This window comes from Brachyistius frenatus, unplaced genomic scaffold (genome assembly GCF_029030835.1).
Source record: "Brachyistius frenatus isolate BFR_SWC_R1_liver_20210118 unplaced genomic scaffold, ASM2903083v1 Contig_404, whole genome shotgun sequence".
NCBI lineage: Eukaryota > Metazoa > Chordata > Actinopteri > Embiotocidae > Brachyistius > Brachyistius frenatus.
Genome location: NW_027211003.1, coordinates 195,897 through 211,723, shown reverse-complemented (window position 1 = coordinate 211,723; position 15,827 = coordinate 195,897). Strand labels below are relative to the sequence as shown.

Here is a 15,827-nt window from a genome sequence, read left to right as displayed (position 1 = left end):
TCCCTTACGATGTCCCAAGAACGAGGAATAACATGAATGAAATAAAGACTGAAAAGACACAAAAAAACAACAACTGTTTATTACTTTCCAAAATGTCAAAAAGTGTACAGAGTAATGTTAGAAGTCCTCTTCCTTGAGGTGAATTAAAGACCACTGGCATCTGAAAACTGAAACTGATCAGAAGAAACAGCTGATGTCCACGTCGGGCTTCTGGTCCTGCAGGAAGCAGGGGACAGTCGTGTCTTCAGGGGAGACGCTCCGTTGTTGAGTTTTAGTTGTGGGAGGCCTGCTGCATGATGAGCGAACACAGACTCAACACCTGCAGGTACTCGTCTGCACCGTCTGACAGGCACTTCCCCACAACCTGAACCACAGAGCAAGCAAACACAAACAACAGATCCATTCAAATGGATTAAAGCTACAACTCAGTGAGAGGACCGAGCTGAATGTTGGATTGTCTCTAAAACGTTAACATGTGAAAAATGAATGTTAAGCTGTAGCCAGCAGGGACACTCAGCGAGGGGAGATGTTGAACGATATTTCTAAATCCAAATAGATGGTAGCAACATCCTCAATGATCAGACATGTTTGAATGGTTTGATATCAGCTAAAATAAAGGATTCCCATCTTGTCCCATTAACTAGCGATAGGACAGCACAAACCTCTTGTATGTATATTATTATTATTATTATTATTATTTTCTGACACTAACTCGGTGAGAAAGTTGACATGCAGCCACAGTTGAACTTCGCTGTCGTTAGCTTTGTGAACTCACCAGGGCTGGGTTTATGTTTATATGTTTATCTCCTGAACTATATTATCAGCGTACGTAGGTGACCATTTAATATGGATTGTGATTTTTAAGCATCAGTGACATTATGATTTAATACATATTTGTTTTCATTTCTTAACACAAGGCCTAAGAAATGTTTGAAATCTTCCATGGAGTCATATTTCCAAAAGCAAAGCACATCGTGTTCGTCATTTGTATCAACGCCTTGAAGCCACACTGTTCTGGTGAAGCTGTATAAGCTTTGTATGGGAATTCATGAAAAACTTTGATCAGTTGCTTTTCAGCCGTAGTCAACTCGATGTGTAAAGCTCTTGTTTCCAAACAGCCTGTCGGACGATGAAGGCTTCAGGCGCTGTTCGCCGAGGTTTGTCTGAGCTGCTGACACAACAATCAGCACATGAAGTCAGCAGGAAGTCATCACTTACCGCCATCTTCTCTGTGATGGCTGACTTCTGCTTGTCGCTCAGGTCCCGCTCTATGATGGACTCGTGGAGCTGACTCAGGATCTGTGTGGCTGCGTAGCCGTCATCCACCATGTCCTGTCCGAGGAGACATTTGACACACATTCAGCCGCTCGTTAGTCTTCACCGCACCGTTTTAAACACATTTATTGCTCGTGATTAAAGATTCACGCCTTCAGCTTGAAACTTTTCAGTTTAAAAAAAATGTGACTTGGAACAACTGGAAATAAAATAAGTGAATGTCCCACTAAACAAGGAAGTGCTGCTGTGGGACACTGACAGTGATGGAGCTGTGACGGGTCAGAACACCCACCCTCACTGATACCTCCAACTTCTCAAATGTTCCTTTGAAGCAGATGTGGAGCAAGCTGTCAATCATGTTGGAGGGAACGACCTGTAGGAGAGCAGACACAGCTGGACTGTAGTTCAGCAGAGTCTGGTGTGTGCAGGACAGTTGAACTGCTAACGGTTCCTCAGTTATGTGATACGACAAGCGGGACTCACTCCAGCTATTTCAGTGACAGCGTGCTCAGTCATTTCCTGGTCGGCGTTGAGGCGTGCGGCGCTCTGGAGAAATGTGATGGCTTTCCGTAGGTCTCCCTCGGATACCTGCACCAACGCTGCTATACTCTGGAAGAGCAAACACAGGTTTACATGGTGACTACAGCTGTGTACTGAGAGCAGATGCAGGTCTCCACCACCCCTGAAGCCCCAAAAGATGCTTCTGCAGTTGTCTGTATTCAGTGTGAACTGAAGTGTATGTTTTTCATCAGTGTGAAAAAACAGCTGTTTTACATCTTGTGTTGAAATAGCGGTGAACAAACACTTCCCCTAACAATGTTCCATTGGCCTGAAAATCAACTGAATCAGTCAACCGAGTGGTTGTAGGTCACAACATGCTGTTGATTTGCTGTAGTACCCGCTTTTGTCACTAGGTGGAGCTTTACAGCCTGTTTTGGACCAAATGAACCAGACAGGAGGTGTGAGAGACACCACATCCCTTCTCCTCTACCTCTTTGGTGTACTTGAGGTTCTCCTTGTCACAGATCTCCAGCAGACGCTCCTCTTGGATCCGATTGTCTAAAGGTTTAAAGCGAAACTTGGAGCACCTGGAGGTCAGAGGTTCGATGATCCTGGACAACACAAGGCACACAGCGGGTCAGGATCTGTCCAACAGAGAGTGTGTTTGTGCGTCACTGGTTCTGAGCAGTCAGCTGACCTGCTGATGTAGTTACAGATGAGACAGAAGCGGGTGGTGCGAGACTGCTTCTCCATGGTCCGTCTGAGAGCGGCCTGAGCCGGTGCCGTCATGGAGTCCGCCTCATCGAGGATGATGATCTTGAATGGAGGACACGGCTTCCCACTACAAACACAGCAAATCACAAAGACTTAAAGATTTGGCAGCAGGTTTTAAAAAGCTGACAGACTTAAGGGAGCTTTAAAACTAACAGTTTTCAAGAAGTACGATTCCAGGATGTTTTTCTATGATTTAAGAAGTGAACGACCGAAAGGAATCACAGGCCTCACTCACACGGTCCTCTATGTGGGAGTTTAAAGAGGCTCTGTAGATGTTTGGATTCATCCTCATTCAGCCATGATGTAATACCGTCAGGAGACAATGAGCTCAAAGAGCCAAAAGAACAAGGAGCCCCGACTCCGACGGTCTGGAAATCATGGAGTCAGTCTGTGATCCCGAGAAGAGGCAGAAGACGCTGAGACGGACCAAATCCACAGGAAGCAGAAAGAGCTACCTGCCAGGTGAATACTGTGTGCAGGTGTACTGTTGTTTTTAAATAAACATCCGAGGAAGGTTTTTCTGTTTAATTATAAATAAAACCTACTGAAGGAGTCATTTTGAGATCCTCCTCACGATGCTCTCAGAGCTTATAACACTCGCACAGAAACGTCCACATCCAGGAACCTGTTAGTCCGGGTGGTGACTGGCTCAACAAGTAGAGGACGGCAACAATTGAGGACTTCAGTGCCAATCAAAACCCTTTTGTATTTTCAGTCACATCTACCATCTGTCTGTTTCCAGCTGTAAACTGTCCCCCTGCTGCTCTAACGTCACCTGCTCCCTGAACGTGGTTTCAGCCGCCTGCTGATGAACACATCTCGCAGTTTGCGTTCAGCATTCGACAACAATGTCAAAAACATTTTCAAGGACAACTTAAAAGTTTTCCAGGACTGAAAACAGACCTGGCATATTCCAGGTTTTCCTGGATGTGTGGGAAGCCCGACCAAAAGTAGGACTTCAGGTGGAGGAAACTTGTGATGTAATAAGTGCTGACTCACTCGGAGCGAGTCCCCGCCACGGTGAGCTGAGCAAAGTTCTTGACCTTCTCTCTGACGACCTGGATGCCTCGTTCGTCGGAGGCGTTGAGCTCCAGGACTCTCTGTCTGTACAGCTCCGGACTGAAGGAGAAACAGGAAGGAGAACAGGCTTCAGACTAAGGGGAACTCGCTCTCCTCCCGCACGTCACCACGAACCCTCCGCTCACCCATAAAGCTCTCTGGCAGCAGCGAGGATGGTCGACGTCTTTCCTGTTCCAGGAGGGCCGTAGAAGAGCAGGTTGGGAAGCTGCAATTAAAACACAACTCTGGTGATAGCGTACCTTTCAATTTAAAAAGCAAACAAACATACACACATGGGTTATTAGCGCATGTTGAATTTATGTGTATGTAGGACAGTGGATTATGAGAAAGGTATCTCAATACTCACATCTGCTCCTTCCAGAGACTTCTTGAGCACTGCCACCACCTCCTCCTGAAAGGCCACCTCATCGACACACTTCGGCCTGCTGGAGTCACACAAACACAACCTGTTCATATTTATACAGAAAGTCAGCTCGCTCGTAAACACTTCATGAGCCACTCACTATTTCTCGACCCAGGGAACGGCCTTGGCTCTCTTGTCCGAGCCGGGCCCAGCTGCCGCCTTGTCTTTGTGAGGTCTGGTGGCGTGGCCGGTCGGTCCCTTCAGAAAGGCCTGCATGGCTCCTCCTGGCACACTCTGAAACACACACGTGTTTGATCAAAACAAAGCTGCCCACAGAAAGGCTGATGTCTGTCCGGACGGTTCTGATCCAGTGGACTCTCAGGGACTGAACAACAGGAGGAAGTGATGACTGACGTGCTGTGTGAGCTCTGAGCTGGCCAGATAACACCGGACCATCACTTCCGACAACAGCTGACCTTCTGTGCTTTGTTCGCTCCTAAAATATAAACTTAAGCCTGCGACTAGTTCGCTCCTCCGTGATGTCAGGAACATCTCGACATGACAGAAGAACAGGCTGTCCTCCAGCCATGAATCACGTGACCGGCTTCACGGTCTGGAACAAACTCCCACGTGAGCTGCGCCGCTAGCCTGCGCTGCGGCCGGTTTACCAGCAGCTAACAGTGTTAGCCTCTCGTTAGCTGCTGTCTCTGCAGATGGACGGCTCGCGCTAGCGTCTAAATGTCCGACTCTTACCTAACGGTCGGAGTTACTGAGTTTGAGAGCCGCGCCGTGCCGTGCTGTTCTTCTGAAGACCGCCTGGCATCAGGAACTGCAGCAGCGCGTTCCCGCTCTGCCGCTAAAGACAACTTCCGGTGACGACATCGCGTGGCATCCAATCAGACACCGCGACCGACATTGATTTCGTCATCACGTTCCCGACCACAACGTGCAGCTTCAACAGACGTCCCAGAGGACTGCGCTGTCCTTTGTCTGCCAGCTGCTGGGCTTCTTTGTGTCAGAGAGAAGTGAGAGGCCGGAAAGATGAGCACAGATATTTGTGTCCAGCTCCTCGGTCCCAGGAGCAGATGGCCCTGGACACATGCTCCGCCTGCTTGCTTTAGTCAAAACGTGGAGCTGGATCAGCTCTATTCAGGCTGCAGGCTGAATGAACCCAGGAGGACAAAGCACGAATGATGGATGGAGGGTGGAGGCCAGTGGCTTGTGGTGAAATTTACAGATGATTTGTCATTTATATGACTTAATAGAAAACAATGTTTTAGAAATGTTTTGTGTCGTCGTTACTTCCCTTAAACAGAATTTTAAAAAGCAGGAAATATTTAGTTAATTTTTCAGAAGCTCCAGTCCATGTGCAGCCCAGCTCCAGGCACCAGGGTTTCTCCCATGGACTATGAACCCCGGCCCATCCACCCACCCTGGGCTCTGGGTCTCCCTCCACCCTGCAGGCAGGTACAGCAGCCATCTGATTGGTGGTCCCTCCTCCTGACTCAGCGTCTTTATTAGAGCAAACAGCCTCATCAAAGCAGCAGCAGTGCTCTCCTGCCCATCAAGCTGGGGCAGATTCTGTACCGTGGAGGATTCTTTATATTTTACAGATTTAACATTTCTTAAACAGGTTTTTCTGTGGGGATTATTATTGTTTTGTTTTCACCTGGAGACTTGGAGCATCATATATATATATATATATATATATATATATATATATATATATATATATATATATATATATATATATATATAAACTGTATCACTGCCTAGATGTGTTGTTTTGTTATTGGCTTTTAACCTAATGAAAAGGCAGTTTTGTTCTTCGCGCTGATTTTTCATTCTCTGCCTGGTTTGCTGCCTGACATGGTGACAGGCTGATTGTCTCTTTTGTTCTCTGACCAACTGACTGGCTGTTTATTGTCTCTTTGACTAGCTAACAAATGAACTTTCTTTTTGTTTTTTCTACTGAACGCTGGTTTGCTGCTTATATTACGAACTGGTTGGCTGCTTCATAAACCCTGAATGCCGTTCTGAGACTGTGCCTCAATAACGAGCTGTTTATTTACTATTTGCCGAATGGCGAGGAGTGCCATCATCATCATCATCATCATCATCATCATCATCATCATCCGGCTCGGTGACTGTCTGGATTTAGAAGAGCTTTAACGAAGGAGAGGAGAGGCGTGGTACAAGAATAAAATAAGAAACACCTATTGGGGAAAGAGGAGACGCAAACCTGGGAGGAGAAACTTGGATTAGGCAGCAAAAGCAGAGGAGATTTTCAGGGGTGACGAGAGGAGGCGTGGCAGCATCGACGGAGAGAGAGAGGGGGAGGGAGCGAGGGAGGGAGAGGAGTGGATGCGACCCACACCCTGAGATGCTGTGCTGGCTGAGAGAAGACGAGATGTCGGTTCAGGAGCTGCTACAGAGGGTGCAGTGTGTCATCACTCATGTCGGTAAGTCCTCATCCTCTTTCCCTCACCTGCCGGCTCACATTTCACTCTCTCTGATGGTTTGGTTAAAACAGGAAACGGTTTTGTGTGTGAAAGATGCTCCTCGGAAAGTGTATTCTCTTGGAGTACCGTGTTGTGGTGGAAGACGTTGTGTTAGAGGCTTGTATCGATCCTTAAATAGGTTTAAAATGTGAGAAGAAGAAGAAGAAGAGCAGCTGAAAGCAGGGCAGGGAGTCATCCTCTCATCAGGACCACTGAGGGATGCAGAGGGGCAAAATGCTCACAGGCAGCAGAGATGATGGTCAGAAGGGAAAGTAGGCTGAATGTAATCAAAAGAGGAGTCATTGGATTTGATTAGTGTGGATTTTCTGTGACTACCAGCATAAATAACTCACTGTGTACTTTGATTGATCGTATAATTCATCTGGTGAATATTTGCAGAGACCATGATCTTTTTGTATTTTAAGTGATTTACCAGAAAGAGATTACAACAAACATCCTGTACACATAGTGTAGTTTTATTATTGCTTTCAGCACTAGCGAGTGTAATTATGTTTATACATCCATGCTTTTATCTAGATTTACGATATAAATATGTCAGAGATTTATCCAATATAGTTTTCTGTCTTGTCACTTTTTCTCTGTCTCTTCCTTTTGGTCTTCTTTTTTTTTTTTAATTTTTTTAATCCTTGTCACCTTTTTTCCTGGCTCATTTTACCCTTTCCTTCACCTCTGCACGTCCGCCATTCTACCGTACCCCTTTTTTTCTGCAGTCATCTCCCGTCTCCCTGCCTTCTCCTCCTCCCATCCTTTTTTCCATCGTATGTCTTCTGCATCCGGGTCGTGTTCTGGCTGCTGGGGAAGTAGGTTAATGTGCCACGCTGGAGACTATTGCACGGTATTCTCCGCTACTGCACTGCCTACAATGCGTAGTAGTCGGAGGACGACGGATAGGGGATGGGAAGAGGGCCTGTGCGTTGCTATAGAAACTGAGCCTGAATTAATTTAGTGGGAGTCCTGCTCACACGCTGCTGCCATGGGTGTTTGCAGTATGGTGATTATGTAAAGGTCCATTTCAACGAATACTATTCGACTCATTGCCTCCTCTTTTCATATTTCATTGACCAACGCCTATCCATTGTCACCAATATAATAGGGAACTGTATTTGCATAGAGCTTAAACTGAAATGTGCCTTTTGTTCACCCTGAACTTCACAGCCTTACTTAAACCTAAAATAAAGAATGTCCACCCTAAGATTTAAATCATTTACTTATTTAGTTAAATAATGGGGACTTACATTTTGTCCCAGGAAGTGATCCAAACATCATCAACAGATCAAAATTGCCACACTTATTAGAACGCTTCATTAAAGCTATAAGAGTTGCATAAAACAGCCTGCCACTTACCGATATGCAGTACGAGCACTTTTACATCACGGTGTCATACTGAGACTCATTCGTGCACACTGTCACTGTTTACAAGGTGATGAGAACACCTCGTGACACACCGGGAGGCTGATTGGATGTTACACTGTTTGTGTGATATCAGGATCAACTCGGACAGCTGATATTGATTGATTCTGAACAACACCTCTGAAGGTACCCTGTGGGATCAGGAAATGGAGATATTCGCAGCAGATCCTTGTGAGTTGAAGCCAGCGTGGATGAAAGTAGTTCCACAAACAGCCTATTTATTTAACCCTTGGATCTTGTCTCTCATCATTAGTCTGACTTCTTGATGTTGGTGAATCTCATATTTATATTTCAACTAGAAGAGACGTCACCACACAGTTATGAGATTTATTTACAAAGTTTTGGTGAGTCCATGCGCAGCCTGACTGATCCTGCAGAGCGTTCTGCCCCAAAACCCATGACGGAGGTGAAACCTTGTTATCGTGGGGTAGATCAACGTTGTGAACCAAGAACAGGTTCGGGATTATGTGCCATGTTACCAAGCACCAGCATAAGAATTGTTTCATTGAGTGTTTCACAATCACATGGTTAACTGAGCGTCAAGGTTGAGAAATCTATCAGAGCGGATGGAGGGCATGAATGCAGATGGTGTTTTAATAATGTGCGCTGTGAGCTGCAGGGGAACAGAGAGGCGGGGGGAGAACCTTTAGGGGCAGCAGTAACAAATCCATTTTTGTGACGGGTAAACCATTCCTCAAGTAAAGAAGAGGGTGATTTCTGTGTGTTGGCCCGTTAAATGTACGCATGCTGGTGTAAGGGCAGAGCTCTGTGTGCTATGTGGCAACCTGAACCATACGTGTTTGTTTTAAAGTTTTTGAGCAAACTAATGAATGTGAAAGCAGAAAACAAGATATGTGAATCTCAGAGATAGGAAAGAATAGAAGAGAGAAGACAACAGATCGCAGTACAACACAACAGCATAAAATACTGAATATAGGACAGCCTCTCTGTGAATATTAGAATAGTAGAGAAAGACTCCAACTCTAAGACGTGCGGTTAATGCATGAACAATATCAATGATGATGGGAGGACAGGATTTCTTCAAACTTATAAAAAGTAACGTTCCCAGGGGAAGAGAAGCGGCTGGGAGTCTGGACTGTTTACCCCGCATGAAGTGTAGTGACGGTAATTTAAACAGAAGTCCAGGAAGGCAGAAACCGGGGTTCCACGGATGGCACGGGATGAACAGATCGATGTCACAGCCAGGAAAGCTCTTGTGTGTTGTGTGTCAGATGTAATAAAGGTGTTGAAGATCGACAAACAAAACATCTTTCACAAATGCTCTACAGTTCATTGATTTGCAAATACAAAATAAATCTATCAAACAAATTCACATCTACATCATGATTACTGACACATCATTAAACAAATACATACAAAAACGTATAGCCTATAAAGAAAAAAAATACCACAAGTTTTCTACAATATTTCTGCTGTCATTGTGGGGAAGAATTTCCCCACAAATCTAATTTACCTTCCACAACAGCAGGTGGCGCCACGAGTCAAATTACACAGGCCATTGCACTTATTGAAAATAGCTCCATAACATTAGAACTTGTTATGATTAACATGCTGTAGAGGGCTTCATGTCAGTGACAGCTTCCTGCATGTATAACTTTATTTTCAGCTGCCTGACAGCAAGCTGCTCTGTTCTTTGAGTAAAACATAAACATGCAGTCAGATTTTAAACATGAAGAATTCAAATCACTATATTGTTTTTAATTTGAACAAGAATAATTACCTGAAAATAAAAAACAGAGGGTAACCAGACACGATCACTGCTGTGTTGAGATTGATTGAGATTTTTGATGTGGGAGTTGCAGGACATCCCTTGTGCTGCTTTTGCAGTGCTCTTCTGCAAACAAAATCGACACTCACCATATTCACCATCAAAATCTAAACACCATATTCGCCATCAAAATCTAAACACCATATTCACCATCAAAATCTACACACAGGATCTGATTTATTGAAGGTTTGCGTGTGTAAAATCACATGCAAACTCCAAACAACCCGCAAAAAAATGTCCAAGCTGATCTACTAACGACGTGCAGTGAGGATTGCGTCTTTCAAATGTGCAATTTAACACACGTTGTCTATTTTGCATGTTTGCCTGCATGAATATGTAATATTGGTCATTTCTGCTTGAAGGTGTAAAATACTGAGAAACATGCAAATAGAACAATTTATCACCCGCAACGATATTTACTGAACCAGGAAGTAGAAACAGGAGAAGTGATTGTTGTGTATTTTAGTACGACTGAAAGGAACGTATTAATCAGGTGCGCAAATCTGGAGAGACGGCTGCTCTTATTGTGGAGGAGATGCAGGAAACCAAAGAATACGTAGAGAACGAGGTTTTACACCCGTGGAACCATTTTGGGGGAAAATGATTCAGACATATCGTTTGTCCAGCGATGATACTTCTGAGTTATTGAATGAACTGAATGATGATTGACAGCCAACAACAAGAAGGAGCCACGAAATACCAGCAATTAAAAACTCAGCATTTTGCTGCCTCTGGGTGGTTCCAGCGTATCTCTGCTTGGATCTCCCTCCAGTCCTGTTATTCAGGTGAGCTGTCACATCCTGAATGAGTCCTGCAGAATTCACAGGTAGCTTCATCAGACACTGAATGAAAAGTCAGCTGCTCATCACAGAAAGATCTGGACCTGCTGATCGGTGTCTGTTAGAGGATCTCATCACCGTCCTCCTCTTTTATTTGACCATGTTTTATTATTAAGCATTTTTCCACCTTTTTGTTTTTCCTACAGTATTGACTTTCTTGCTGATAATCTATAAAGTGTTTTGTTCTTGTTATATTTATATTTCTTAACTTCAATGGGATCAGATTTCCTTTAGCGGTCGCTCTGTTTTCCATTGTTGGAATCACTTTAACACGTAAACCCTCATTTAAATACAGAGATTTGCACCTGATTTCAATGACGCAATTAGTTTTAGTAAATCACCCACAAAATGAGTGCAAAATAAACGTGCAAACGTTTGGAAAAAACACGTAATTTAGTACCTTTATTTGAGATCTTAGTAAATCAGGCCCACACTGTATTCACCATCAACATCTACACACCGTATTCACCGCCTCTTTGTCACTCTCTTTTTTGGTCCGATTACGTCAGTGCAGCCGGATGAGTAATTTACTGGAACGCCTGTCTGTGTTTCCCTCATACATAATTCATGAGGTGCTGTTTTATGGGTGCCCAATCTAAAACGGCCTCTCATGTAGCAGCGTGCTGTCAGGATGAATAGTGCTGAGAAATGAGTCCAGTTTTGAACAACAATTTTGATCTGAAACAATATCAACATAATTAATTGTGAGATCTGAGGGAAATATCACAAAAATGAAGTCACACGCAATATGAAAACATGTTTATGTAAAATAAACATATTTAATTACAACTAAAAACATAATTTAAAACGTGTGCTTTTTCCCATTAATGATAAAAATGAACTTGATTCTCGACATACCTTTCCCCTTTTGATTTTGGTTTATTGTGGGGATGAAATATTATCAGGTGAAAGCTGATTGAGGGATTCAGTATTCTGTAGTAGACAAAAAATTACACGCAAAGCAAACAAAACACTGGCAGCCTAAAAATAAATATTATTTGTAATCACGTCTGATGGGAAGATTTGTTAATATACAGATAAACTGATGAATTACAATATAATAAGTAACTCTAATGGATTACAGTGGTTACGGAAAGTATTCAGACCCCTTTAAATTTTCCACTCTTTGTTTCATTGCAGCCATTTGCTAAAATCAAAAAAGTTCATTTTATTTCTCATTAATGTACACTCAGCACCCCATGTTGACAGAAAAAAACAAATGTAGAAATTTGTGCAAATTTATTAAAAAAGAAAAACTGAAATATCACATGGTCATAAGTATTCAGACCCTTTGCTGTGACACTCATATTTAACTCACATGCTGTCCATTTCTTCTGATCCTCCTTGAGATGGTTCTACTCCTTCATTGGAGTCCAGCTGTGTTTAATTAAACTGATTGGACTTGATTAGGAAAGGCACACACCTGTCTATATAAGACCTTACAGCTCACAGTGCATGTCAGAGCAAATGAGAATCATGAGGTCGAAGGAACTGTCCAAGGAGCTCAGAGACAGAATTGTGGCAAGGCACAGATCTGGCCAAGGTTACAAAATAATTTCTGCAGCACTCAAGGTTCCTAAGAGCACAGTGGCCTCCATAATCCTTAAATGGAAGAAGTTTGGGACGACCAGAACTCTTCCTAGACCTGGCCGTCCAGCCAAACTGAGCAATCGTGGGAGAAGAGCCTTGGTGAGAGAGGTAAAGAAGAACCCAAAGATCACTGTGGCTGAGCTCCAGAGATGCAGTAGGGAGATGGGAGAAAGTTCCACAAAGTCAACTATCACTGCAGCCCTCCACCAGTCGGGGCTTTATGGCAGAGTGGCCCGACGGAAGACTCTCCTCAGTGCAAGACATATGAAAGCCCGCATAGAGTTTGACAAAAAACACATGAAGGACTCCGAGACTATGAGAAATAAGATTCTCTGGTCTGATGAGACCAAGATTGAACTTGTTGGCGTTAATTCTAAGCGGTATGTGTGGAGAAAACCAGGCACTGCTCATCACCTGCCCAATACAATCCCAACAGTGAAACATGGTGGTGGCAGCATCATGCTATGGGGGTGTTTTTCAGCTGCAGGGACAGGACGACCGGTTGCAATTGAAGGAAAGATGAATGCGGCCAAGTGCAGAGATATCCTGGAAGAAAACCTCTTCCAGAGTGCTCTGGACCTCAGACTGGGCCGAAGGTTCACCTTCCAACAAGACAATGACCCAAAGCACACAGCTAAAATAACAAAGGAGTGGCTTGGGAACAACTCTGTGACCATTCTTGACTGGCCCAGCCAGAGCCCTGACCTAAACCCAATGGAGCATCTCTGGAGAGACCTGAAAATGGCTGTCCACCAACGTTCACCATCCAACCTGACGGAACTGGAGAGGATCTGCAAGGAAGAATGGCAGAGGATCCCCAAATCCAGGTGTGAAAAGCTTGTTGCATCATTCCCAAGAAGACTCATGGCTGTACGAGCTCAAAAGGGTGCTTCTACTCAATACTGAGCAAAGGGTCTGAATACTTATGACCATGTGATATTTCAGGTTTTCATTTTTAATAAATTTGCACAAATTTCTACATTTCGGTTTTTTTTTCTGTCAAGATGGGGTGCTGAGTGTACATTAAGGAGAAATAAAATGAACTTTTTTGATTTTAGCAAATGGCTGCAATGAAACAAAGAGTGAAAAATTTAAAGGGGTCTGAATACTTTCCATACCCACTGTATATATATCATGTACCAAACAAGTGAGAGACAAACCTGAAACTTCACGTTAAAATCTATTTGAACATTTTTGAACTTAAACTGAAAGTTAACTACACATCAGTCTTCTCAGAGGTGAAAGGAGCTTGAAGCCCTGCAGACAGTAAGATGAAAATATGAAGGTCAAAGGTCACAGCTGGGATAGATGATTTCCTCCCTGCATACTCCCTGATTTGATAATCACATCATGATAGTGGATTTATTAATTTGATATTACTAAAATGCACGTGAATGAAACTTGCTCACCTAAAGGACATGAGTTCAAAAAGGTTTTCAGGCCTCTGCAGGATGAGGCCCAGTGTCTCCCTGCAGTACATGAAACCTAAAACAATGCATGTAAACAGTGTACTTGTCTGAAGTTCATAAGGTTGCTCCAGATTGTTTCCCTCAGAGACAGTTAACAACTTTGTGCTTTAGACACGCACGCACGCACACACGCACACACACACGCACACACACACACACACACACACACACACACACACACACACGCACACACACACACACACACACACACACACACACACACACACAGCTTCCAGACTTTGTTGTCATGACGTCAGAGCTGCATTCTTTCTGCTTCCTCTTCCTGTGTATGATACAGGAGTGGTTATTGAGCGCATATCCTCTGGAAAGTGTTTGTCCTTCTGTTTGCCAGCCGGATGGAGGCCGTCGTACCAGCCCTGCTCACAACAACAGAGATGAACAATGGGACTGATCTACTGGTGCACTCACGAACTTTGAACTTACGGTCTGCCCAAATCTACTCACTGCATCCATTTTTTTAAGCAGGTCAGTGCTGAACAAAGCCAGTACGCTAAAGTGAAAGAAGCTGGTGACTGACAGTGACTACCTGCAGACATGCGTTGTCCTGCATCACCTGCAGGATGGAGGAGTGACGGGCAGGTGAGGAGGGTCACTGATGATGTGGAGGTCCAGCCTGACATCAGGTCTGCTACAAGACTGCAGCTGCACCACAGGGATGTTCTGGCTCGTTTTGACCCTCCCAGAGCTTTTTGGTCCTCGTGATGCACTTCCTATTACTTTTTTGTAAGTACTGTGATGGATGTTGTTTGACCCATGATGGCTGTTGGTATTTTCATAAGGCCAAAGGTTGTCATTAAATGTTTTTGGTAGTAGTTCAGCCAGGATGGTTCTGACTGTCTGGAGAAAATATGAATGCATAATATGAGATGCGAGTTGTACATAATGAGACTGGTGGTGCACCTCGACCCAGCTATTGTTATGTAACAGATGGCAGGAAGGATTTAATGCAGTAATTAGATATTTTGAGATATTGAAGAATGATTCAGTAACTTTCTTGCAGTGGTTCTACAGGAACGACCTTCTTGTGGGTGTTGTGATGTTGCCGAGGGTTTGATGATGATGGTGAATGGAAAGGGAAAGAACCTATCCCTGCTGTGCAATGTCAAGTTTTGTTATATTAAATATTATTGATGACAGGCATGATAGAGAAATACAGAGTTTAATGCAAAATTAAATAACCTATTTAATAACCTTAGCTGGAAGGAATCTTCTTGTATTTTCAAAATGTTTTTTGCATGCTGATCATTGTGTCTGTTTCATCCTCCGAAGGAATAACTGGCTCCAAGGAGAAGAAAACAACATCTGTTCCTTTTAGCTGAGGGACTGGCGGGAACGTGTCGGTCATCAATTATTAACAGAGCTGAAGTGCAGCGTAGGAAACGTCACTGGTGTGTTCCATGTTCAACATGTGGATCCTTAAGGGGCTCTGACTTTAAATCTGGGCTTGTCATTTGATCTGCACGGTGTGTCACTGCTTCCAACAGGAGGAGGTCCTTCCCAGTGATGTCATCAGGCTCCTTCACAGTGTCTAAACAGATAGAACAGCTGTTCATGGATAGAGGACTTCTGTTTTTAAATGGACCAGCTGTCTGTCAAACGTTCATTGAATGAATCCCTTTAAGCTGCTCTGAATTCCTAACTGATTTAATAAATCCATTGATGTATATTGTGATTTGAGAAGGGGACTGAGGACTAGAAGTTGGGTTATGTAATGACGTGTGTACGAACTATGAAACGCTCTGGGATCGTTCTCCACCCTTTGAGTCTTGTTCCTCTCTCTGGTGGACTTTATGAGTGTCACTGTAGAAGATGACTTGGAAAAGTGGAGGAATGTTTCTCCTGAAATATATATCTGGTTTATTACAGCTTAATGTCCTGCTATGCTTTTTGTCAGAGTCAGTTATTGAAAGTTACTGCAGTATTTGTTTTGCTGCTAATTGTCAATATGTCTAATAGGAGAGGATTGCTGGAATTAGAGATCAGCTCCACTCAGGTTGGTGTTATAATCATCACTGTAGAAAACACGCAGCACATTAAAAGTGCTGCCATCGTCCGTTCATAAGATTATTTGGATTAACAGCATTTTGTATTTGGAGCATCATCAATTGCGCTCTTAACATTTTTTTTTTTCCAAAGATGTGTTTGGTCCTCTCTTCCAAACTTTATGTTCTATCTATCAACGAGTATTATTAATTAAAAAAATAACTACTTCCT

General features: G+C 43.6%; 2 protein-coding genes across 6 annotated transcripts in view; one reads left to right on the top strand and one right to left on the bottom strand.

Moving 5' to 3' along the window:
• Positions 1-60: 60 nt before the first annotated feature.
• On the bottom strand, positions 61-4,792 carry rfc4 (replication factor C (activator 1) 4). Its single transcript, XM_069724984.1, has 11 exons — positions 4,727-4,792; positions 4,134-4,267; positions 3,977-4,055; positions 3,756-3,835; positions 3,550-3,669; positions 2,474-2,617; positions 2,267-2,387; positions 1,759-1,884; positions 1,568-1,648; positions 1,219-1,332; positions 61-364 (listed from the first exon to the last, which is right to left on the bottom strand). The coding sequence occupies exons 2-11, from the start codon at positions 4,247-4,249 to the stop codon at positions 272-274; spliced, it is 1,074 nt and encodes a 357-aa protein (XP_069581085.1). The 5' UTR covers positions 4,250-4,267; positions 4,727-4,792; the 3' UTR covers positions 61-271.
• A 1,065-nt stretch (positions 4,793-5,857) lies between these two features.
• The window catches only part of mcf2l2 (MCF.2 cell line derived transforming sequence-like 2), a 95,873-nt gene continuing 85,903 nt past the window's right edge, over positions 5,858-15,827 (top strand). For 3 of the 5 annotated variants that reach the window (XM_069724988.1, XM_069724994.1, XM_069724987.1), the window contains exon 1: positions 5,858-6,435. In XM_069724988.1, coding sequence (XP_069581089.1) covers positions 6,357-6,435 — 79 coding nt within the window. In that variant the 5' untranslated portion in view covers positions 5,858-6,356. The remainder of the gene's footprint in view (positions 6,436-15,827) is intronic. The other 2 variants (XM_069724993.1, XM_069724989.1) reach the window with 2 other exon arrangements.

Coding starts and splice junctions, on each gene's coding strand:
- rfc4 (XM_069724984.1), bottom strand. CDS start 4,249: ATGCAGGCCTTTCTGAAGGGACCGACCGGCCACGCCACCAGACCTCAC. Junction 3,836..3,976: donor AGTCTCTGGAAGGAGCAGAT/GTGAGTATTGAG, acceptor TTTTAATTGCAG/CTTCCCAACCTGCTCTTCTA. Junction 1,333..1,567: donor AGTTGGAGGTATCAGTGAGG/GTGGGTGTTCTG, acceptor CTCCTCGGACAG/GACATGGTGGATGACGGCTA.